At 38.4% G+C, this 26,950-nt stretch overlaps 1 protein-coding gene across 4 annotated transcripts in view; it reads right to left on the minus strand.

Annotated features, from left to right (window-relative positions):
- Positions 1-26,660, minus strand: part of efemp1 (EGF containing fibulin extracellular matrix protein 1) — a 43,353-nt gene extending 16,693 nt beyond the window's left edge. The window contains exons 1-4 of one of the 4 annotated variants that reach the window (XM_046842706.1): positions 26,456-26,660; positions 22,522-22,609; positions 22,228-22,273; positions 20,602-20,880 (exon numbers count right to left, since the gene is read on the minus strand). In XM_046842706.1, coding sequence (XP_046698662.1) covers positions 20,602-20,880; positions 22,228-22,273; positions 22,522-22,599 — 403 coding nt within the window. In that variant the 5' untranslated portion in view covers positions 22,600-22,609; positions 26,456-26,660. Of the gene's footprint in view, positions 1-20,601; positions 20,881-22,227; positions 22,274-22,521; positions 22,610-22,895; positions 22,918-22,984; positions 23,195-26,455 lie in introns of those variants that run through there. The other 3 variants (XM_046842705.1, XM_046842709.1, XM_046842707.1) reach the window with 3 other exon arrangements.
- Between the last annotated feature and the right edge of the window lie 290 nt (positions 26,661-26,950).

Below are 26,950 nucleotides of genomic sequence, written 5' to 3' on the forward strand. Positions count from 1 at the left end.
CTCACAAAAGAGAGTACACCCCTCACATTTTAGCAACCATTTTAGTATATCTTCCCAAAGGACAATACAATAGAAATGAAACTTGTATAGATTTTATAGTAGTCAGTGTGCAGCTTGTTCAGCAGTACAGATTTACTGTACTCCACTGAAAATAACTCAACATACAGTCATTATGTATAAATAACTGCCAACAAAATTGAGTACACCCTGAGTAAACATGTCTAAACTGCGTATATTTTGTGTGAGCACCACTGTTATCTGCACTGCTTTAATCCTCCTGGGCATGCAATTCACCAGAGCTGCACAGGTTGTTGCTGGGATCCTCTTCTACTCCTCCAAAACTGCCGTTATGCCCAGTTTCTGAATGGAGGGCATCATGTTCTGCTTCAGAATGTGACAGTACATGTTAGAATTCATGTTTCCCTCAATGGACTGCAGATCCACAGTAATAGCAGCACTCATGATGCTACCACCACCATGCTTGACTGTAGGCAAGACACAATTTTCTTGGTTCTCCTCACCAGTGTGTCACCACACACGCTGGACACCATCTCAACCAAACAAGTTTATTTTAGTCTCATCAAACCACAGGACATGGTTCCAGTAATTCATGCTCTTAGACAGGTTGTCTTTAGCAAACTGTTTGTGAGCTTTCTTGTAAACCAGATTCAGAAGAGGCTTCTTTCTGGGACGACAGACATTTAAATCAACTCGTTGCAGTGTGCGGCGTATGTTCTGAGCACTGACAAGCGGACCTTCTGAAACCTATAAAGCAATGCTGGCAGAACTAATGAGTCTGTTTTTTTAAAGCAGCTTCTACACCTGACACACAGCACAAGGACTCATCTTCTTTGATCGACCCCTACCAGGCCTGTTTCAAGTGAAACCTGTCTTGGCAAACCTCTGTATGACCCTGGCCACTGTACTGTAACTCAGTTTCAGGATGTTACAGATCTTCTTAAAGCACAGGACATCTTTGTGAAAAGCAACAATTCTAATTCTCAAATCCTCAGAGAGTTTTTTGCCATGAGGTCCAGTGGTCAGTATGAGAGAATTGTACTAAGCACCAAATTGTACCTGCTCTAATATAAGATACACAATTTTGTAGGGTCCTGTCATGTTGAGTTCTTTTCAGAGGACAGTAAATCTATACTGCTATACAAGCTGCACTCTGACTACTTTAAAATGTATCCAAGTTTGGCAATAAAGTTGTATCCATGTAACTATCTAACAGCAATTGGGGACTGATTGTGGAATGGGATGTTCAAAAAGGACAAAACGGATATCTTATGCACAGGTGTCCACAAACTTTACAAACTGTCCCTGATAAAACTTCCTCCAGGTGGTTTAATTTCCACCATCATTCAGGACCACCTGTACATACATTATTAAAAACATTTTTTTATTATATAAGTTTTTTGAAGAACTTATTGAGAATGTTGTATTTGGTGCCATACAAGTTAGAAACTTCTAGGCTTGTTTTTTGGTTCCCAAGGCTCTATCCTTTAAAAATGTCACATATTAAACATTTATTACAGAACATTCTATACAGATTCTGTAATATATCAACAACATATTGCAACAGATTTCATTTTCATTGCAGACAACAAATCGGTGTTTTCCATAGAAGGGTGTGGTGGGACGTTCAATGATGCTGATCATATTTCTCCCTAGTGGTGGTTGAACTATGTGGGGAGGCTTCTGAGGTTATCCACCATACTTCAGTGAAGATTAATTTCATTCTTTATAAAAGCTGGCTAAGATACAAATCCGAGCACATGTTCTTTCACATGTAGAGTATAGATACACATTAAAATGGCTTATACGCAAACACACAAAACAACTTTCGTTTTAGATTAGGATGATAAGCTTGTTTGAACTGTGTTGTATCGGAAAATGGAAATGTGAGGTGATTTAACATTAAGTATGTAGCCAAAGTTCTGAGTTGACCATCGAAATTAACATTCCCTCAAGTTTTTGCCTTTGCCCTTCTCACAGAGCCAAGGTACAAAAGTGTCCAAGTAGTCCTCCAGTTATTGAGAGAACCATGGTTACATAAGGAAACATCCATTTTGTAACTGGTAGAGATTAGAAATGGCAAAGTTTCACACATCCTACATTCAAGTAGAAGTACAGATACTTACGTTTTAAAACACTCTGGTAAAAATTAAAGTACTGACTACACTTTTTCCACAATGGGCTCTGACAGGTACTTAAGTAAAAAGTAGCCATTACTACTACCTGTTTTAGTGTCATGCTGATATTAATATATTGATATAAAATAATTTAAAATGTTATCTAATGAATGCATCCACGCTGAACATCCACCATATAGAACACAAGCAGAGAAAAGATGTTGAAGTTGATAAGGAATGTCTCTGCTCTCAGTCATGTTTACATCGCTGACTCCCTTTGTCTCATTCATGTTAACCCTGAGCTTCTTGTTGCCTTCTCCCTTGCTTATTGTTAGCTTCATAGGCTAACCTACGTCTGTGGTGTGTAAGAGCCAGTAAATGATAGACCAGAGGTAAATTGAAAAAGCAGAGCAATGACAGGAAATCTGTTGATGGGCTGTAAATAAAAAAAATAAAAAAAAGTAGAAATTATAGACATTGGTGTAAAAAAATTTATGAAAGTAAATAGTGCAAGGGCAAATAGTGAAGTCAAGTACTGATACCAGAAAAATCTACTTAAGTAATCTACTTCATTACTTCCTATCTCTGGTGGAGACCCCATCTCAATAACATTCTAAAAGTGTTATTTATAAAGAGTGTCTGTAGGAGTATGGGGATTGGTCAGAATTACATTAGAAGTGGGCGGCAATGAGAGTCAATCAAGTCCCGCATTCACCTCTAACTGCAAACAGATATTTCATGTATTGCAAACAGATGTTTCACGTATATAATGACGTACAGCGTGCGTCTCCTTGACAGTCTGCATTTGCCTAAATGTCTTCTGGTTAGTCTTTTCATTAGTCCATCAAAATTACATTTACATTTTGCAGGACATTAAGAGTATAAACATATCTGATTCACAGTGAGCGCGTTCTCATTCAGCACAGGAAGTTAGATCTGATCCTGCAAAAGTCTTTTCCATGCACGCTTTGCAAAGGTCATCAAAAATCTGCAGCCCGAGAAAGCTCAAACCAGTGACTGTTTCCATTTGCATGTCCTGTACTTTCTGAGGTCAACAATTAGATCCTTTTTGCAATTTGTTCTTTACGACTCTACACCAGAGCTCATGATTAACATGTGAATGGAGCAAGTATGAAAGTAGAAAATGTCTGTAGAAAATTACACTGCCTTAGTGTGAAGGAATACTTAATACTATATGGAAAAATGTTTCACCTGACTATAAGATTTGTATGCACTTATTAAACATCCCATTACACATTTATTCCACATTCGCTGTTATAATAAGATCCACTTTTCTGGGAAGATGTTCCACTAGATTTTGGAGTGTGCTTGTGGAGATTTATGCTTATTCATCAACAAAAGCATAAGTAGAGTCAGATACTGATGTAGGTAAGGTGAGGCGGCCTGGTCTGCAGTCAAAGCTCTATAGCAGACCACTCAAGCTCTTCCACTCCAACCCATGTAAAGCATATCTTCATGAAGCTCACTTGGGACCTTGTCACGCTGGAACAGGTTCAAAATTGATCTTAACTCTTCTTAATATAATAACCGTAATCTCACTAGGCTGAATACCAGCACCTACTGTAAACTCTTTTTTCTTTTATTCTTTTTTATTCCTGCACATTCACCTGCTTCATTTCTTGGCCTGAGTTCAAAGTGCAATGGAAACTGCTCATGTTACATGACAGCTTCCAAAAATCTCAGGTTCCCAGGACCAAACACTCTGGATAAATTGTTGATATACTTGTTGAGACGAGTGAAAAAATGCATTCCGATGTCAGCATAAAATCTTACTTAAAGATTAAATAGAAAAAAAAAGATGATGGTTTTGGTGGTAGTGGTTTTAATCTGCATTAAGAAGGATACACTGCAAAATATTAAAGCTGACTTTATCATGCTCGCAATGTTATTGTTCATGGATATACAAAGTGGTTATTCACTAAACTTACACAATGAGCGAGAAAGATTAGCCTAAAAAAGACCCTCCTGATCTTAACCCTCACTTAACCCTTCCCTAATCTTTACTTTGCCCTACCTAAAGTACCCTAATCTAATGTATGCTATAGTAATCTGATCTATCATAACCTAGTATCACACCTGGACTTCTTTAAAGTTCTTTAAAAAAAACACAGTTTTGGCAAATCTCATGTTAATCTCGAGTACCTATAGAGTTGCATTTTTTTATATCTCCAAAACACATCTAGCTTGATCAGATTAATTCTCTCCAGCCGAGCTCCTGGAGGCATGCCATGGGCGGAGCTAAAGAGTCGCGAGCGCGCACAGCTTTTACGTAGCGATCGACTGCGAGCTGTGACATCTCTATGAATAAAACAGGAATGAAAACGTTATCGTTTTAAATGAACTCTAGCTAACAATCCGATTCAGCCGTGCACATTCACATCGGATCCCGAGTCTGAAACTGAACATTAAGTACAACAGCAGCAACAATGACTACAGTAGGATGTGTCTATATGGTAACTACTGAACAAGGTTCTTCTTACCTCACATCCAAAAACACACTTCTGCGGAGACGTTCTTCTCGAGCGAGTCCTGTGCAGCGCCGCCGATGACTTCCATAACCGAATGAAGCACGGTGATGGGCGTGCTTTTGCCCATATAAGGAATTCCGCCCTTCATAACATCATGAAGGGTTATTTTCTGAAACTTATACAAACCCGGAAGGAGTGTATTTGGCACAGTAATATAGTCATATGTTTTTCTTTTACTTTGGCCATGTTTAGCATGAGAATCCAACTCTTTAAAAAAGTCAAGTCAAGTCCAGTAAGCTTTATTGTCATTACAACTATATACAGTGCAGTACACCGTGAATCGAAACAACATTTCCCCAGGACCAAGGTGCCACATCAGGCAACATAAACAGTGTCAATACCTCAGAATGCATAGCATTAGACCCGTCCACTCCTTAAGCAGTCTTGCACATTTCGTGTTCAAATACAGCCTGCAACCTTCAGTCTACCTTGCCAGTCATTTTTTCTATCAAAAATAACTTTTAAAAGCATGATGAAAATGGTTTATTGAATCCTTTTGCCATTTTAATGTGACAAAGTGAAAAGAAAAACGACATTTCAGAATATGGTCCTCCAATAGTGTTATTGCAACTCTGTCTTTCTTTTATAGTGTAAGCTCCTTGTACCTAATAATCCTACTAGGTCTCTCATGCAAAAAGATTTTCACAGCCCTAGCTAAGTTTAATCTCTTAGATCTGCATTGACTCCAAAACATGTAAGCTTTACTTTTTTACACTATAAATACTGTATGTCAGACAAGATACAGTCAATTCTACAGAATCAAATATATGTATTTTGCATATATATGCTATACGGACAAAAGTTTGCAGATACCGTTAGATATGCATGTGCTTATTAAACACCTTATTCCACATTTAGTCCATATTTTCTGTTATAATAATCTTCTGGGATGATGTTTCACTGGATTTTGGAGAGTGCTTGTGGATATTTTTGCTGATTCAACCACAAGGGCTTTAAACTAAAGTCAGGTACTGATGAAGGGTGAGGAGGTCAGGGGTGCAGTCAGTGTTCCAATTCATCCCAAAGGTGGTCAGTAGGGTTGAGATCAGAGCAGGCCACTTAAGATCTTACACTCCAACTCATCTAAAGCATATCTTCATGAAGCTGGCTTTGTGCACAGGAACACTGATATTCTGGAACAGGTTTGGGTCTCCTAGTTCTTTATTTTATTTTGTTTTCAATGATGTAACTTTAACATGGATTAAACATGTCCTAAGCATTCTTGGTTTAGCTACAGCAAAGATGACTAGTTGATTACTTTTTGAATCATCACGCGACTAGTAAAAGTTAACAGTCCTGCAACCGCTACATGGTAAATGTTTCAAACCTACATGAAAATTTCATTGATTTATTAGAACTCGTGGCTGTGTTTAAAATCATCTATACTGTATATCATTTAACAGTGGCAAGGGACTCAGCAGCATGGCAAACACACACATGCACACACACTGAGAGTGATGTCATAATTTGGCCATTTGCCCCACCTGGAGTCTTAAGTCTGAGTAAACAGCTCTCAAAGCCCCACTTGGTCCTTGTTCCATTTGCACCTCCCAAAAGCGCCCAAACCTGGGCTGACCTCCACTCAGCCACCAGGAGAGAGGAGAAAAAGAGAGGAGGGAAGTACTCGGATAGTGTGAGCAAGCCCTGCGAATGTTTCTGGAAAAAGTGAAGAGTATTCTCTCTCTCCCAAATTGTTCCTTTCTCTCGTTTTTTTTTTCTTTTTTCTTTTTCTACATCTAATGTAACATTTATTCAATTAAGTTGTTTAAATGGTATAAATAAATCTTACTCGTTCTTCCCTATGTCTCAGCCATTCAGCCAATGAATGAATATAATATTAAGTTTCACAATTAGCTGTTAATATAAGGCACTACATTAGAACCATCATACTGATAATGTGTTCGCCCCCTGCATCTTCTTAAAAAAATACTCAAATCTTCATGGCACGAATTCAACAAAGTGTTGGAAACACTCCTGGTCCATGTTGACTTAATTGCATAGCATGCATGTTACAGAATTGTCAGCTGCACATTCATGCTGTGAATCTTCCGTTCCACCGCATCCCAAAGGCTCTCTGTTGGATTCAGTAGGAAGTGGCCATTATAATATGGGTAAATTGTGGCCGTAAAGGGATGCACATGGTCAGCAACAGAACACGCACAATCTGCGGCAATCAATCCACGCTCGATAAGTATTAAAAGCCCCGTGTGTGTCAAGAAAACAGTTAACGCAAAAAAAAATTTGGGCCAGTGGATTCATTCTGTTGACATCGAATTTGAACCCAACAGCTGCATCTTGCAGTAAAAACCTTCCATAGATATTCCAGTTTTTGGTGTCTCTACCCATTGGGATCTCAGTTTCCTGTTTTGCGGCTGGCAGGAGTGGAACCGTGTCAGGAGTGTTTGCAGATTCGAGGTGCATACTGAGATGCTTTTCTGCTCATCACGGTTTCATTGAGTGGTTATTTGAGTTACTTCCTATGTGCTTATATGCAAGTCATTTCCAGCTGAATGTTTTTTCTGTCCAAACCAATAAGCACTATTCCTAAAGGAATTGAGTAGTGCTCACTGCACAGTAAACAAAAAGACATAGACAATAAACGATTAGGCATAACATTATGACCACCTGCCTAATATTGTGTTGGATCACCTTTATTAGCTTTTTCAGCAGTTTGAGCTACAGGAGCTCATCTGTTGGATCAGACCACACGGGTCAACCTTCTCTCTGCACGTACAAAAATGAGCCTCGGCCGCCCACGACCCTGTCGCTGGTTTACCACTGCTCCTTCTTTGGACCACTTCCAATACATGCTGACCACTGCAGACCGTGACAGCCCACATCTCACAATTTGGTCCTTGTCAAACTCACACAAATCCTTATGCATGCCCAGTTTTCCTGCTTTTAACACGTCAACTTTGAGGTTGAAATGTTCACATGCTGCCTAATATATATAAATTCCACCCACTAACAGGTGCCATGATGAAGAGCTAATCAATGTTATACACTTCACCTGTCATAATGTAATCATTTCATAATGTTTTACCTTATCAGTGTATTTAAATGAGTAAAGCCAGAAGCTCAGATGAAGATCGTTTAAATACCTTTATTGATTGTGTGGTGAGTCAAAAGTAACTCCATTTATTTGCCAAACATTTGTTAATCCTCACTCTGACACTCCCAGTTGTCATACAATTTAAAACACATCCTTTTACACTGTCATGGAATTCACAGGATATCCAGCTGCCCTGTGTCCTTTTCTCTACAAAACCTCGAACCTCCTGCCAATTGTTTTTTTGGCTATAATGAATAATGAAAAAAAAAAAGACATGGACTCACTTGATAGTACTAGCTGTATTTACTGCACTGGGGGCATTTAATTTGTGTTTTCACTGCACTATGTAATGGAAAGAGGGATATTGTCCAAAATGTTACTTGAGTCATCTTATTTACACAATTTCTCGAATAGTGCAATGACTCCCTGGAAAAAAAAAAGAAACCCTGAGAAGAAACAAAATATACGAAGTTGTACATTTCACATCAATTTACGTGCCTGTCATGTCATAGCCTTAAGGGGATACTTTCACGAGCACCTTAAACAACTTTAAAAGTGTTAGCACTCAGCATGACAAAGCAGATACAGCTCCTAAAGGAGTATTAACAGGATATTTTATGATACGTGTCAAGTTGCTGCACATGATTACAGGAGGGGGAGAAACTATGGAAATTCTGAATTGCATCATGGAACCTTTTCGCCTGCTTGCGTTCCTCGTTTTAGAGATCTGATCTCTTCAGGTTTTCAAATCTTTTATTTGGCTTATAGTGACAGATACGGCTTTGCAAACATGGCCTTGAATAAGGAACAGTGAAGATCAATTTCAAAGTGAAAACAGAAATCTTTCCCTGGCGCCACTACAGAAATGCCTCTCACCAGTTCATGACCTAAAATCAAATCAGGTCCAGAGCATCTCGGATGGACAAGAATTAACATTCCGAATGATCCACGGTCTGTTGACCTTTTTCTAGTCAGTGGAATCTCTGGGATGCTTTGATGCTTCATTGGGCAACATGAGCATTTTACACACAAAAGCCCTCAATCAACTAATTGGAACTGACTTCAATGTGGGTCTTGGGAAAGACAGATAGCCATCATACTGTAGACCCATATGAGAACAATTAACCACCGCATTCAGTTTGGAGTGATTGCTGATCATTTTTCAAATTGTATCACTCCCACCTTTCTCTTTCAGAAGACCTGTTTTTTGTTATATCATATTTTGGTAGGAAAAATATTTCACGAAATATGTGAGAAATCTGATGCCATTTAGATACAAGCCAAGCAGAGACCATAGTGTAGCCTTCATAGAACGATGGATGAATGTCAAACCAAACCTCAAATCATTACAGAGGTAGGCATCTTCTTAACCACACACAAGATTTGAATCCTGGGCACAAACCAGATTAAAGCCCAGGTCATCAATTTACATTCAAAATCGCAAGCAGGAAACATTAATAGATTACTTAAGGTAAGAAAAATCAGAGAAAGGGACGTATTTGCTGTTTTGAGTATAAAAGAAATGTCTCTTCCAACAACAGTGTAAGAAAAAAACTCCCTGAAACAACATGAGGTAGAAACCTGGAGAGATAGAGTCAAAATGAAACCTATCTTCCCCTGGTAGTACGATTATAAAAGACATCTAATACGACTAATACTAATACAACCATCCATCTAACTTCTTACCAATACTTGTTTTGTTATGCCTTTAAAATTGTATCTGGTCATAAAACAATCCGTAAACATGGGAATAGCAGGTGGGTAGTTCCTTCGAGAATGAACACTACCTCATCCGGCATTGTGCAAAACAATCCAGAACAGTGACTTGACAGTTCCTGAGATCTTTGCCCCCTCCCAACCATACCAGATTAAAGTTCTTTTCTGAACAAGGGGGGCATACTAGATGGTTCTTTTGACCCTGCACCAGATTTGTTGGTTTGGTTGGCCAGATAAATCTGGCACAGCACCAGGGAACAGAAAGATCAACAATTTCTCACATGCGAGGGCAGGAAGCAGCTGGAGTCCGGCAAACACAGCCCAATAATAACAACAACGCTGCACACTTACACGCAGAATCGTATTCAAACTCCAAAGCCCTTTTATTTCCACCATTATTAGAATCAAGCTGAATGTCATGTGATGTGCAAATATGAAATGCTACATTGTAGTTAGCAGTAAGACAGAATAGAATTTAAATAGTGTTTTAATATAATATTCAGTACATTCAGAGGATTTTATATGTATGATATGATCCCCCTTTTGTAGCCAAATTAGTCCTGACCCATCGAGCATTAACAGCATTAACTTCTTCAGTGATTTGAGCTATAGTAGCTAGTTTGTTTGAATCAGACCACACGGACCAGCCTTCGCTCCCCATGTACATCAGTGAGCCTCGGCCACCCATGAACCTATCACCGGTTCACCACTGTTCCTTCCTTGGACCACTTTTGATAGATACTGACCACTGCAGGAACATCCCACAAGATCTGCAGTTTTGCCATCACAATTTGTCAAACTCTGTTAAATTCTTACACTTGGCCATTTTTCCTGCTTCTAACACGTCAACTTTGAGGACAAAATTTTCACTTGCTGCTGTATTCAAACAAATATATAAAGGGGTAAATTTTCTGGCTATAGCTAGCTAGTTAACATTAACGGTATGCAGTAAATGATATAGCAGCTACATTTGGGGATTTGTTGCAATATGAATTATTTCGTATTTGATGACGATAACGTCATCATTTGACCACAGCTGTCATTTGAAACCACAGTTGAAAAGGTTGAGAGTGTATCATTATGTCTTGCTACTTGCTAAAGCTAGCTTGTTACTAGAAAAGCTATGAAAAATAGCTTTTAAAATATAAGATTAAGCTAGTATCATCACTACTCGCACTCCCCAACACCTCATACTCTGTGCAGCTGGGGATGGTTCCACAAAACAGACTAAAAATCAATGAAATTTCTGAGTAATACAAGAACTTTGAAGATAGATTTGGACTGTAATTAAAATCAACAGTCTACTACAATGTCTCAGGACCGCAGGTTTGCATTTAAGTGCCTATCACTGCACACCTTTACAATGATAGACTATAATGAATGGACATTCAGTGCAACCCAGATGAAGTCCCCTTTTGTGTCTGGTTCATTTCAAGGTTTCTTTCGACCATCTCAGGGAGTTTTTAGTCGCCACAATCATCACTGGATGAAATTACACTTATATGTTTGCTTTAAGACATTGTCCATTGTCAAAAGTGCCATACAAATAAAAATAAATTTAATTGAATAAAATGAGGTAAATTTGACAACAGTGATCATGCAGGTGATCTTTATATGATATTCAGATTAGCAGGGGAAGTGTTTTCTCCTCAGTTATAATATACATTCAAAGGTAACAGTCCTGAAACAAATAATCAAGATGTCTGCCTTAATAGAATTTGTTTAGAGATTCATATTTTGGAAATTGAGTCACTCCAACTAAACTAAAAACGCTAATGAATCAAAGACTAATTGTCTGCAAAAAGAAAAACAGCCTTTTTTTGTTCATCTAGTGCTGACCTAGTTAAATCATAACCATAAGCCTCATAGGAGACAGAGCAAAACCAACAGCAAAGCAGAGAGACACCAAATATTTACCCACCAAATCTGTTTCTGGTCATGACCTCAGCATTCTTCAAGATTATAAATTGATGTGATAGTTATCTTTGTGGTGACTCATTTCTTCCATGCTTTTGTGCAAATGTGGATTTCTTTTTTCCATAACCAGTTGCTCATAAGCCTCTCTTAGGAGCAAAGTGTGGTAGTCTGTGATGAAAAAATGCCGAGATCACGTGGCTTCAAAGGTGAGAAATGTTAACATCACTTACAACTGACTGGTTACAGCACCCACACTTGAAGATATGGGCGAAAAAATTCTAGTTTTGGATAGTTCTAAGGAAAAAAAAAGTGATGACAAATTTCACACTGCCTTTATAATAAATGATTGCGTGCCATTTTAATTTAGAAACTACATAAACAAAGTTTGTGTACATCTGACCATAAGATTCAAATGTGTTTTTTTAGTCTTCCAACCCACATTTAGTCTTCATTTGCTGTTCTAAAAACCTCCACTCTGCTGGGAAGATGTTCTACTAGGATGTTCGAGTGTGTTCGTGGAGATTTGTGCTCATTCAGCCACAAGGGTGTTAGTAATGTCAGGTATTGGTGTAGCACCCTACATCAGTAATAGTCGGGTGCAGTCAGTGTTCCAATTCATCTCCAAGATGTTCAGTAGGGTTGAGGTCAGATGTCTATAGAAGGCCAATCAAGATTTCCCACTTCAATCCATGAAATCATATTTTCATCAATCCGGCTTTGTGCACATGGGCATTGTGCCTCCAAGTTGGTGGAAACCATTTATGGAAGAACCACAAATGGTTTAAAAAGTCAAGTCTCCCAATACGTTTGTTTATATATTTTATATTCTGATCAGAAACTGGTTACATAAATCAATATTATGATACTGTATGGAGGGAAAACCCTATAAGAGCCTGGTTATCTATGCCACACTTAAAAAAAAGGGGGGGTTATCAATTATCCTTTGGGCAAATGCTTTTATCCAAGGTCTTAAGGACCAAATTCAAGCATAGAGCTGGCTCAAAAAAGGTTCTTAAGCAGTCTTGTTTTTTTTATTGGAATTTAAGCGAGTATGATTTTAAGATTGAATAATACTAAATACATTTTTCTACATGGTTAAAGAATTTACTTAAGAATCAATCGCATTTAGGTTGAGCCTCTAATCCAAAACCAATCAAGCTACTGTATGTTGTGTCAGTAACAACATGTAAATTTGTCATAGGGAACTCTAATTGGCTAATTAGCTTAGCGAATGAGCACATTAGAAAAAAATGGAACACGCTTTTTGTCATTCTTGTCTTTGCAATTAGGAGACATGATTGAAAAAAGCAACACAAATCCGTTAGTAATGTCGCGGCAGGTGGAAACGCTGCTTGCTTTAGATATTTACAGTTGTAGCTCTTCCGGTTTCCCTGTTTGGATGCTGAATAGACATTACTGCCACCTGTTGGTATGAGAGAGTTATGTTCTCTCACGCAAGTGCAGAATGTACACGGATGGTTTACTGTGTCAGAGGCGCCTGTTTAATAATCGGCCTAATTTGCAGCACAATCGACCGATGCAGATTTATAAAAAAAAAAAGCCAAAAATCGGCCTGATTATTCGGTTGACCTCTACTGTACCTCACCTTCACCACCTTTATCTGTCCTCATCTGCATACACAAGCTTACAGACCCATAATTGGTTCATGTTACTATGATTGACAGGCGAGAGGGGGATTTGAAAATGAATGTGCATTATATGATTAAGAAGTCAACTAGTGAGGACCCAACACCCCCAACACCCAAAGCTAATGCTGTAGCCACCTTTAGTGATATTGTATCTTTCTCTATATTTGACTGAACACAGATGTTGTCAGTGTCTTCAAAGCCCCATTTGGATTGTATTAGTAGAATAGATTCCCTCAGGCCAACAACATTCATGAAAATGAATCATTTTTTGAGCTCCCTGTGTGGTCACATAATTGTCCCTGCTCCAAACGACCAGTTCGCTTTTTTAGAGGTTTCAAAACAGTGTTTTAGAAGCTTCATCCACTTCAGGTTAGTCGCAATTCATGTGAACATCTGTTAAGTTCTTGGGGCAAAATGTGAGCAAGGATGAAATATGGCATGGAAAGTGGGACAGGTATTCTTTCTAAGTTCAACAGAACATTGTCTTCTTTAAAGAACAACTAAAAGATTTTGCATCTGCAACTCTTTGTCCAGAAGATGTTAGCTTTAAAAAAAATATACATAGAATAAATGACTGCAAGAAAACATCTGTAGTATTAGACTCCTGAATGTAGGGAAGCCCAGACTTTACTAGAACCTTCTTGGTGTCATGAATTGCTTCCAACAATGGGAAGAACATTCACTTTATTAAATACATTATATTGAATGCACAGAAGCGTTTGTTAGTAAACTATGCACCATTCAGTTTATCAGCTCACAGAAGTTTATAGCACTCAAATGTGCAATCTGTGAAAAGTTTCATCAACAACCAGCTGACTTACTGTACATTCTCAATAAGCTGTACAATTGGTGCTTCAACTAGCTGGGGGTCATAAATTGGACCAGCAGTGTTTGAGTAAATGTACCTAATTACTGTACTTAAGTAATTATTTTTTGGCTTCTTTCTCATTTTACTGAGTATCAAAGATATAAGCAACCTTAACACTTTACTCAAATACATTTATGATTCAAAATATATATATACATTTTATCCAGTACATTTTAATTGAGAATGATTGTTACAGATTACATTTTGCATTGGTGCATCACATACCAGTCAGCACTGAATATATGGTTTTAATTGATCTAAAAATATTACTTTAATTTGATTTGTCCATTAAATGCCTAAGGTTCTTCTACTTTGTAACATGATACTGTAATTTTATTTATTAAATGAAGATACCTTTTTGAAAGATAGCTTTATTACTTTGTTTTTCTTTAATGCAGTGTTGTACAATTTGATTTGCATTTTAGGAAATTGAAGACTCACCAATCACCTGTTTTTGGCTTTTTACTAACTGAAGTGCTGAGGACTAGTGCATATTTGAGCCTATGTTCAATAGGAATAAAATACTGTAAAGTACTGTTCAGAAAAGATACTTTATGTCACGCTAAAGTCATATTGGACTTGGTGACTTATTTTGCAGTAAGATATTTTTACTTTTACTCGAGCATGATTTTCAGGTAATTTTACACCTCCGATTGCACCCAACTAAATATTAACCAAATGGGTAATGGGACATTCAAATGGACTGTATGTCAAAATGCTGTTACTTACAGTTACACATATTTTTGGCAAAGCTTCCTCATGTTTATTACAATCAACTAATGGATTTAGTGGTAACAAACTTCCTTATGAGCTCTACAGCCTAAAAATCCATACAGTTGCTTCAAATACAAATGAACTCAATTGAATTCCTTATGAGCAACCTGGTAGACGCCAAGCAGGTCACAAAGATCTCTGTGTAACTGTTGCAGATAAAGAAGGATGACATGGTTGACTTCAGAAAATCTCTTTCTGTCTAACAAAACACATAATGTGCATCACTCCATTCATTTTCTTCAGGCCACACAAACTTGTTATAGTTTGCATACAGTTATAAATGACTATCGTGACTAGTGGCCATGGAAACAGTTATTTTTAAAGTTTTAAAGATTAAAGATTAGTCTATGGCAACTCATCAAAGACATGAATATGTGATGTGAGGTTGCTGTGAGGTTCAGTCCTGGCATCAGATGACCGTCGATGCAAAGTTTCGAATGTTCCTGCCACGTAGGCGGATCGGCTACGATAAATCACCCCTAGGATGAAGTGGTTGCTGAGTAGGAGGCTTTCATTTTAAACACACAGATATACAGAACAAGGCAGAGAAATCTTTCCGGCTGAATTTAAGTAGTACATGCCGAAAAACATGTAAGAATAATCAAACCTTTTTATTAGCTATACTGAAAGCAATACATTTTGACCTTGAATTGTTCAAAACAAGATTGAACTGAACCTTTTCAGGTTTTTCAGCGTATGGCTGATAATCCTAATGAATCATGTGCACATATTCATGAGTGTGTTTAAGTAACGCTGAGCATGAATCCTTCTCTGGCCTGAACTTCCACTTAGGAATGATAAGTAAGCATGGCATAAGCATTATTTGGTGTCCAGTGTTTTCTTTATTAAGACATTTATGAACACCGAAAGAGTGGGTGTCTGTTCCCGAAGGCACACTAAGCACAATATAAAGCTTGTTAAGCACAAATAGCACATAAGAAAGCTCTCCAAAAGCAACACACCTCTGATTAAGACAAATTTCCTGAGAAATCAAAGATGAGGCTCTGTGATTCTAAAATAACTCACTAAGACGAAACCCATTTTATGAAAAAAAAAGTTTTTAATTCCAGATGTACACTTCATGTAGGATGTCGAATGCTCTATAGATTCACAGAACTACACAATCTTCACTATGGTAACTCAGTCATTTTGATATATGTCTATACAGTAAAATAGTGACTGTGATCCTACATTAACAACAGAATAGAATGGAATAAAAATGGGAAACAAAAATAAATCTTAACACTGCTATTCTTGAATGCCTAGTGGTCGTATCAGCTGCATAATCCGTGTGCTCTTCTTTTCAAAGAGGCTCACGTCGCTTGCCAAAGAGCGCAAAGCCATTTATTGCAGGGTAGCGGTAGCTCAGTGGTTAGGATGCTGGAGTTCTGACTGGAAGGTCATTAGTTCACATCCCAGCACTACCAAGCTACCACTGTTGGGTCTTTGAGCAAGATTCTAAATTTATTGGTCCTAATAATTCAGTTCTTTGGCCCGATGTCGCTGGTCAACCAAGGATCCATTGCTGTTTTACAACATCTATAAACCAGAATGGGAGAAATGAGCTGCTTATAACAGCAATTTTTCATCATGACTACAGTATATACTTAGTAATCCATAACTCAAACTCAAAAGTCGTGATCAGGGTTTCAAAGCGTTTACATTTTTTTCTAAAAAACCTTTCCGAATTCTATCGGCTTCTTATTTGGCACACTATAGAACAAAATGTGTGAATGACTACCTTGTAATAACACCATAATTTAAGAAGTAATATTCAAAATATACTGTCCATTAGCAGGTTTTGTTGAGTTTTGTGTAATTCCATGCCATGCCTCATTCGCTGGCTATTAGATAACTATCATAGCAGCAGCTTTCAGTCAGAAAATCTCAGGCACTGCTTGAACTGGTGAGCCCATCACATTATGCACTGCAAGACGCCGGTCTTAACTGACAACCACAGAATTCATTCAAGATGTGTAATAATTGTCTGTAACAGCAAAGCCGGGTGTACAGCATATACCCGAATGAAGACAAAGGTGGTTCGGTCTCCCACATCTCCTGCATATCTTGCCAACCAAGAGTCCAATTTTCTTATGGTACATTTTGATTGGCTTCCCTCGTTGTAAAACCTACTTTTGGGTAATGAAGTTAGAGGCAGGACCTACCTTTATGCTGTCTTTTTGATGTGGTAAAATGGGGTGTAATAAAGGAAACAGACAAAGGGAGCTTGCTGACTGCTTCAATCATACTGTTAGACCAGCAGATGTGTTTGCCCACGTGCCTGGCTTTGTGGTTTGCACTCAAAAGCCGTTTGTGTACCGACCACGATGCCAGACCCTCCCTCAGAAGGACACAAATCACACACACAAGCAGCCCCTGCGCTTTTATAACCCCGTTAGCCTGAGCGAACTTACTGAGCCATTATGTTCTAAAGCTTCTTCATCTGTATGTAATTAAAGAGGGCCTTGATGCCCGGTGAGGTGCTGACTTATGACTAAAATAAACCGCTGAAGCATAAATGGATGACCACAGACCACAGCAGGAAAAAGACTATGCCAGCTGCATCATCCATCACAGTGCTCATTTGAGCTGGGCTGCTATCGGCTTTGTAATTTGCCCTTGTTGTGGCGGAATTGTCTGGAGCGAATCGTGCACTGCATGACTCGGCATCCGCAGGATGTCCGATGCCGTCGTTATTTTTCAAGAACGCATGGTAGACGTCGAACACGCACTGTTCCTGTCAAAGGGCACCAAACCCAAGCCGAGAATATGAGACCTGGGGCAACCGATGGCAGAAAATCTCCTCCATTAAAAGTGGCTTCTTTATTGGGTTGTTCTTTTCGTTTAGATGCTTTGTCCTCCGTTTTGCATTACTAAAGCAATATTTTGCACTTTGAAGGACTTTTGTGTCTGTGTTTCATGGATGACTGAATGGTGTTTTCTATGTAGAATGGTTGCATTTTGTACAGGGCCAAGGATTGGTTCCTACACATCAAGGGGCAAAATAGTTACCTCAGAGCACAAGACCAATCAGGCATAACATTATGACCATCTGCCTAATATTGTGTTGGTCCCCTTTTGCTGCCAAAACAGTTCTGACCCGCCGAGCATCAACAGCATTAACTTCTTCAGCAATTTCAGCTACAGGAGCACCACTGTTCCTTCCTTGGAGCACTTTTGATAGATACTGATCACCGAAGAACATCCCACAAGAGCTGCAGTTTTGGAGATGCGCTGACCCAGTTATCTAGACGTCACAATTTAGCCCTTGTCAAACTCTCTCAAATTCTTACGATTGCCCATTTTTCCTGCTTCTAACACGTCAACTTTGAGGACAATATGTTCACTTGCTGCCTAATAAATCCCACATATTAACAGGTGCAATTATGAAGAGATAATCAGGGTTATCATAATGCTCATAATGTTATGCCTGATCAGTGTATAGCTGGTATATGTAAATACACTAGCTCAAACACATACAGATTCCTTCCATTTTGATTATAATGCTAGGCTACAGCAATGAACATACCCATATGCAATGTTGGGAAAAGATACATCGAAGGGTATTTTAAAGTACCTTTACTTTCAGTGTATCAAAATAAAACTACAAAATACAGCAGTCACATCATGTAGCAAAAAAAAAAATTTTTGTATTTAAAAAAATAATTTAAAAAAAATGCTTTTACAGGGAAACACGAAATTTCTTCGCCCACCTTTAATCAGTTGACCTATTTGATCTGATCCTTCACTGTTACACTGATTTAGCTGATTAAGTAAACAATGTTTGATAGCAACAGCTTTTCTCTGGTTCTGAGTCACGCAATAAATCTGACATATGCAACCAGTTAACAGATTACATATTCCCATACATTTCCCTGTGATCTCCCAGATGAAGGTTTGTTTTAAAAATAACCAACCGTTTAATGTTGAACAGTTTGCAAATGATTCATAATTGTATCCTAATTTAGTTACTTGGTGTTTGGTAACGAAGGACCTCAGCAACACTGACATAATGACATACAAATCATTCATAACAAGACAACTGATGGCACATGTACTAGTTTCTTACTAATTAATCATTTGATTGTTAATCATAAATATGATAATATATTATGTGTCCGGCAGTCATTCATGCAGTGGTATAAAAAATTATGATCCTACAAAACAGCTACTTCAATTATGGTACAATATTTGGCAATTAAATATTTATTTATAATTCAATGGACAACTACTTGAAAGCTGGCAGGCTGCATGTTTCTTCCCTTCACCAACTCCTTCCATACGGACCAATTTTCTGTTCTGATCTCAACAAGTCTGGGCAAAATACTGAGTAGGCACCAATCATTTGGATAATGTCTTCATGTAGACTTCTTACAAAGTATTTTACAGTATTTAAAAACTACAAAAATACAAAACACTGAGGTATTTTGATACAGAAATATGAAGCCATTTCTTAACCCTATCAAATACAAATGACAAAATCCTATTTTATATTTACAATACATGTATCATAAATACTGCCCATCCCTGCCTATATGCTTATGACCTCTGTGTGCTTAATTGCTGAATGTAGTTCATCTACTGCTAGAGATTGGAACCATTACTTTGAGACATTCATGCTGCTAAACATCTGTTCCATTTCATCTCATTGGCACTCTATTGAAAATAGATCAGATGAATATTTTGTGGCCATATAAAGCATGGTCAGCAACAGTTGACTGCAACAGATTGGCTGTGGCATTCAAACAACGTTCAATTTGGTATTACAGAGCTCAAAGTTCACACCAAACATAACAGGCTGAAATGCTGACACAAGGCAGGTTGAATTCATAGATTCATACTTTTGAAGCCAACTTTTGACCGTGCCATCAGCATGGAACAGCAGAAACTGAGATTCAATTAACTTTTTTTTCCTTTCGATTTTAGATTCCTTTGTTTAGGGATGATGTGTTTTTGCTGTGCTATGGTACAGCTTTATTCCTTTTGCCTTAAGGTTCGATGTGTTCTTGATGCATTCTGAGGTACTTTTCATTAAACATGAGTGACTGATCTTTCATGAACAATTAGTTCATTCTAAACGAGTCCTTAATGAAAACAAATCATCTCAAAGAGTGATTCCTTCATTTTCTACTGGACGACGCATGAGCAAAGCATCGCGAAATCTCCGTAGGTTCTGTACAGAAAATTGAGTAGTTTATATCTCGACTAATTCGTTTTATTATCACGTGATGCTATGCAGTGTATTACACAGGAAACAGAATTGAGTAGTTCATCATGAGTCCTCAGGTCTGAGTCGTTCGTTCTTTTATATATATATATATATATATATATATATATATATATATATATATATATATATATATATATATATATATATATATAAATTATTTTATTTTGGATCAAAGGAACGAAATGAACAAATTAACTCAAAATAAGATTTGTTTATTTCGAAGAACGGGATTCAAAGTACCAAGTCACTAAAATAATCCGATTCTTCCATCACTACCACACAGCATGAGAGTTTCAACCACAAACCTGCAGTTGAGAGATTGCTCGGTCCAGCATTTCAACCATACTATGGTCACCGAAATAACATTTTTAGACATTTTAACATTCGCATCAAATGTTAACTAAAGCTCTTGACCCGTATTTGAATGATTTTATACACACTGCCACCTAATTGGCGAATATAATAAACAGCAAAAAGCAGTAGGTGTACAGATGCTCTTAATAAAGTGGCCAGTGAGTGAACAGAACTGGAAATTCACATTGCACATACTTATAACATACATCAGGAGCCTGGATAGCATCTTGTACAGCTAATGTGATTTCTACGGCCTTAATGCTTATGAGGTAAAAAATGTATATTGAATTATATATTTGTATTATAATGTAGTAGATATCCCTCCTTGTGCTAGATGGACGCTGGAAAAAATCCTACCTTTGCAGTAATTCTGCTCATCCAAAGCGAAACCAGGTGAGCAGTGCATGTTCCTGTATGAACCAGAAACTCGACGGTCAGGCAGGTTTCCTGCTGCAGGGTTTACAATCGGAGGGACACGAGGGTTTGTGGGACTCGGTTCAGTCGGCTGTACCGTTTCGTCTCCTCGGCTTACAAAGATTTGAGCATTCTGTGGCAGACAGAGGTATCCCCCGAAGTGGTTATAGCACTTCATGCCCCCTTTGCAGGCATCAGGAACGATGGCGCACTCATCAATGTCTGTTGGGAAAAGAGAAAGGTAAGAGGCAATAAGTAAAGGGCATGTAAACTGCTGGAGCTCAAAATGTTACTGGTATTTATGCAGGTATGAAGATGATTTTAAAATGTTAAATGAGAAATCGCTTTATCCTAAAGTGTATTTTTGTATTGGCAGATCATTTTGGTTCTTTCATTCTTTTGCTTCAAATGAGCAAAAAGTATCTGTCGATAAAACATGACTATTTTAAGCTGGAAGTGAGAACACGTAACTTGAAAAAGAATGAATAAACTTATATTAGGAAATACTCAGTAAATTTGACTTCATTCAAAATGCACTGTGTGGAGAAAAGTTTCGGGATGCCTGACTTTTCCTGCCATATGCCGTTCTTCTTCAAATTGTTATCGTAAATCAGAAGGCAATTGTATTGGAGTGTCTTTGGATGTGGTAGCATAAAATCTTTCCCTCACTTGAACAAGAAGACCCAAACCTGATCCAGTATGTCAATACCCCTGTGCACAAAGCCAGCTCCATAAAAATATGATTTATATAGGTTGGAGTAGAAGATCTTTAGTGGCCTGCTATAGAGCTCTGACCTCAACCCTATTAAACACCTTTGCTATGAATTGGAGCTGCACCCCAGGCCTCCTCACCTCACCTACATTGTGACTGAATGGACATAAATCTCCACAAACACACTCCAAAATCTACTAGAACATCCTCCCAGAAGAGTGGAGGTTATTCTACTGCTATATGTTCAAAAATGCATATACAAATCTGATGGTCAGGTTCCCACAAACCAACCATAGAGTTTTTAATGCTCTGATCTCATTTACTTGCAGCTTACTTTTTCCTTTTTTTTTTTTTTTTTTTGCACGTGACTTATGCTACATCGTAGCAAGCTTGCAAGATCTTTTCATTTGGGAAAATGACTGTAATTAGTCAAAAACCTTTGCAGAGGGCATGAAAGCTTTTACTGTACAGATGCAGCAGGGGGGGGGGGAGCCATATTATCATCTCCAACAGGTCTGAGGCAGATTCCTTGGTTGTCTGCCTAGAACTATGAATCTAATGGTATTTTTTTCTCTATTCAATTCTTCCTTAGGCTCAAATTGAGCTGGCATTTAATACATTCCATTTAATTGAATTTATTTGTATAATGGACGTATTCACAAAGCGTCTGTTACACAAATAAAAATGTTTGAGCAAAATAAAAACGGTTTAATTTATGCCTACAAGCTTGCCACACAACATGAGGAAGAAGAGGAACGTGCGATCCTCATCCGTTTAATGTCGTACACTTTTGGATTAAAACAATCTTTTTTTTTTTATATATGTCTCAGATGTATTGTACTGTAGGTACCTCATACCTTTGCACACTTGTCTGACGGGATCATACTCATAGCCATCCGTGCACTGTAAGAGAAGAGAAGGAGACAATACATGGCGAGTTGTGACCTGTTTTGAATCCCCTCATCCATAAATAGGGTGTAATAATAATTCAAAGGCGAATAACACGTTCGTTTTTTTTCTTTAGGACTTTACTGGGCTATGATTATAGTACTCAAAGCAGGAAAGCGGTGATTTGCTTAATAGGTCTAGTCAAGCACATTGACAAAATAATAAGAATAAGAATAATACAATTATAATTCAAAAACACTTGCAGTGTAGGTGATGGGTTCATCAGGTTCCTGCGCAATGACTTGGGCCAACATGGCCATTATCATGTAGATTCCAGGCATGGTCGATGATCTGCAAAAAAAATACATTATAATGATAAGCACACTTATATATATATATATATAATTGTTTAAATATTTTTGGTGGGTTTTTTTTCTCTCTTTCTCAGTCTAGAGCCTTGTAATAGCCGTTATTACACCTCTCTGGAAGATGATGAACGAGTACTGACACGTCCTCCAACTACAGAAGCAGCTCAAATCCCCCCTATATGACGCACACTGTAATACGGTATACGTTTATGAAACAATTACCAAACAATTACGACAGTAAAGTTATTACGTAACAACACTCTACGTACACCGGAGCCTATATGGAAACAACGTTTATCACGTGGCCGCATCACCTGCCCCGGACCTGGAGGTGCAGAAGAGGTGATCAAGTCCTTACCTGGCATTACCTGTACCCGGTGCCTTGTGTGTGTGTGTGTGTGTGTGTGTGTAAGTGTGTGTGTGTGTGAGAGAGAGAGAGAGAGAGAGAGAGAGACGCCGTGCGCGATGCGGATGCTGCTTGCTGGAACGGCGAGAAGAATTGGTGCGTTGGAGCTCGTGATCATGGAGAACACCCGGAATGCATGTGGGGGGGCAGGAGTGAGAGATAGGGGTGGGGTGCTGGGGGTAATAGGGGGGAGAACAGGAGGCGGTGCGGACAGGTTCTCCTGTAAACTATCACCGGGCTTAATCGGAATCACTGCCTGTTTTAATAGGAAAAACATCTAGACTATGGCTCCATCTACAGGTTCATGATGATGATGATGATGATGGTGATGATAATTCAAGGGCAGCAGTGGCAGCTTGGTTGGTGCTAAACTCAATTTGAACCTTTCAGTCCAGAGTCCAATGACTTAGCCACCACCTTTTCCCTTACCTGGTGATGATGATGATGATGATGATTATTCTTTTGGCTTCTCCCATTAGGGGTCGCCACAGCGGATCATCCATCTCCATACCCCCTGTCCTCTACATCTGCTTCTTTTAACCCAACTACCTGCATGTCTTCCCTCACCACATCCATAAACCTCCTCCTTGGTCTTCCTCTTTTGCTCCTTCCAGGTGGCTCCATCCTCAGCGTTCTCCTACTGATATACCCCATGTCCCTCCTCTGCACATGTCCAAACCATCTCAATCTCGCCTCCTTCACCTTGTCTCCAAATTGTCCTACATCTGCTGTCCCTCTAATAAACTCATGTCTATCCTGTCCATCAGCACTCCTCAACATCTTCAGCTCTGCTACCTCCAGCTCCACCTCCTGTCTTTTACTCAATGCCACTGTCTCTAAACCATACAACATCAGCGGTCTCACCACAGTCCTATAAACTTTCCCTTTCATTCTTACAGATTCTCTTCTTCACTCTTCTATCACATATTATTATTATTATTATTATTATTATTATTATTATTATTCAGCATTAATTATACCATAACACCTGGGGCACAAAGTCATTGCATAGATTCATTGCATAATTGCATGGAAAATCTGTTTTCCTTTTCTACAAGCGATTGAGTTAACCCGAAACACAGGCTAAGCTCAATGTAATTTAAAGCTGCTTTAAGCAACATAGAACTGCCTCATATTAAAAGTTGTAACTTTAAGGTCCTGTGTCAATTCAATTCAACTCGTATAGCGCTCCTAACAATGGACATTGTCCCAAAGCAGCTTTAGATAATTAGATTACAAATATACATGTTGATTTTATGTTAGTCCATATAACAGTCAGTGGCAACTGAGGTGAGGAAAAACTTCCTAAGGTTGTATGAAAAAGAAATCTTTAGATAAAGAAAATACACAATGACTAAGGACTGCAACTTGCATGAAGAGTTCAACCCATCATTGAATAGTACACCTCAACAATAATGGAAATATAATGAATGGATATTAGGTGGTACCCAGATGAGGAATGTTATCTTTTTTGTCTGGTTCCGGTTCTGGTTCATCTCATCATATTTTTTCTTGCCACAAAATGAAAATGTCATTTTAGAAGCTGCAGGTAAACGAGTTTGGAAGCCATATTGTTAAATGAAGATATTGCCAATTTAATAGAATTCCATTAGATGTTTCATTTCTTGCCATTTCCCTCATTGAATATCATTATATTAGTCTTATTTTTATTGTTCACTATTTATTTATCTGTTGTTTTGTCATATCATATTATATCTGACAACATAGAAGAAAAAAAAATGCTACCTGGTGAAGTCCATCATAGGGTGCTCCAAAAGTATTAGGACAGCTGACTTTTCTAAAAGTATATATGGATGCATTAGCATTATATTTTCCCTTTCCCTTGACAATGCCACTTTTCACAAAGTGAGCTCCATGTATGTAGATATGGTTTACAATGGCTGGAATGGAAGATCTTGAGTAGCCTGCTTGAACACTTTTCAGCCCCTAATGTTAAACCTGTCCCAGAAGGGAATTCCCTCTCTTCATCAAAACCTGACTAGAAAAAGCTAGGACTTGCCTAGGCTTTAATGCCAGCTTACTGCTAAATATTTGGTTCTTGTTGGTTCACCAGTAAAAACAAAGACAGAGTAGAGAAAGCACACTAACTTTCCAAGAACCTAGTGCTTTGTTTACCTCAAATTCTTGGATATAATCTCTTTTTTCTCACCTTCAGTCATATGATATGTTGCACATATAACAGGCTGTGCATTGATGTATATCAGAAATCAAAGAAACACAATGTCAGTAGGTTCTACTTGCTATGCTTTATCCATCCATGCTACCCAAACCAAGCAGAATGGGCTCTATTCAGGGAAAAAGAGCAATATTTTATCTGGTTATTTTGAAAAGGCTCAGATGTTTCAACTAATGCAGAATTGTTGCTCTCACTTGTTTTCCTTTTCAAGTCTGCTTAGTCCTGTGGGCTGTACCACCTTCTTACCCTTCATACCCAGAACACTACAATAGCACTACATCTTTCTGGTAGTCCCATGATCAGTTAGGATAGATTGCTGCTGTTTGTTCATCCTCTGAAGGTTTTACGAGTTTGTGATTGTGACAGTCTGGAAAACTGTCTGTGACAGATTGTGACAGTCTGGAAAATAGATGTGTGGCATTAGTTACTGGTACACAGTAAATGCAAAAAATGGTGGACTCCTGGAAGACAGCATACCCTTCTCACCCAATTGAAATAGGTTATTATTTCAACGTTAAAAGGGCTGAATCGCCCACATTGCCCAGTGTTTTCTTTATGACTGATAGACTTCTGATGGATCTGTGCTTGTTCAGCCTGGGAAAGCGACACACATTGGCTTTGGGTCAACTCTGGATAGCTCAGTTTTTTATCTACATCATGAAACATTGTGTTTGTAGAACGAGTGCAGCATTACTCTGCGAATGTTCCATGTCCTACAATATCAATATCTGGTTCTGTGCATCCAACATTTTTTCGTTAGCATTCCGGAATTCCTCAATTTGTAAGCATGCACACAAGGGATAACAATTGTTCCCGGTAATCCCACCAAATTCTTTGAAGTTCATTCAAACACGAGCAGCGTTTTTCCTTCTGGTGCGTGCCTACGTGACTGACTGTGGCGTGCGCTCTTTAAATTCGAACCAAGTTGTGCGCTAATCACAGAATCTGCGAACAGGAAACACGTTTATAGCTCCGCACGTCTATCATTATTCATAAAATAAATGATCCGATTTTACAATAAAGCACAGTTTAATATCTACTGACGGACGCACTGCCTGCCAGATGTTAAACCCTCTTAAACCTCACAGTGTTTACAAGATGGTTTTTATTTGATGAACATCTGCTGCACTTGGCTTAGTGCCCGGATAAAAGGAATGCATATGGCAACGGTTAGTAGTCATGTGTGGGTACAGGATTATGCTTGCCACATTGCTTTGCCTTCTTACCCTGCGTAACTGCATTTAAGCCTCCAGAGGTGCCGAATGGCTCGAAGCAGCACTGGATCAGCAAATAACAGAGACTAGCCAAAACAACAAGAAGGTAAACAACTGGGAAGAAACAGAGCAGAAAACAGAACCAAAGGCTTAGTAAACAGTAAAGTCAAATAAACATATTTTACATTGTGAGCTGAGTGAATGAGAGTCCTTTCAATCTGTGGTGGTGATGAGGGTGTAATTGCAGAGGTGTAAAGAGTACTCACTCTCGAGTTAAAGTATAGATACCTTACTGCAAACTTGTACATGTTACAAGTCTCTAATTCCAATATGACCTGAGTAAAATTGACTCATATTATACGTAGGCTAAAAGACGCCCTAATCCTAAACACCAAGGCACACTTTAGTGAAAAGCCAAAAACAGTTATGTGAGATTTTATTTTCAAAAATACAAATCAAATTGTACAACACTGTACAACATTGTACAACATTAACTAAGAACAACAC

This window comes from Silurus meridionalis, chromosome 28 (assembly GCF_014805685.1).
Source record: "Silurus meridionalis isolate SWU-2019-XX chromosome 28, ASM1480568v1, whole genome shotgun sequence".
Taxonomy (NCBI): Eukaryota; Metazoa; Chordata; class Actinopteri; order Siluriformes; family Siluridae; genus Silurus; species Silurus meridionalis.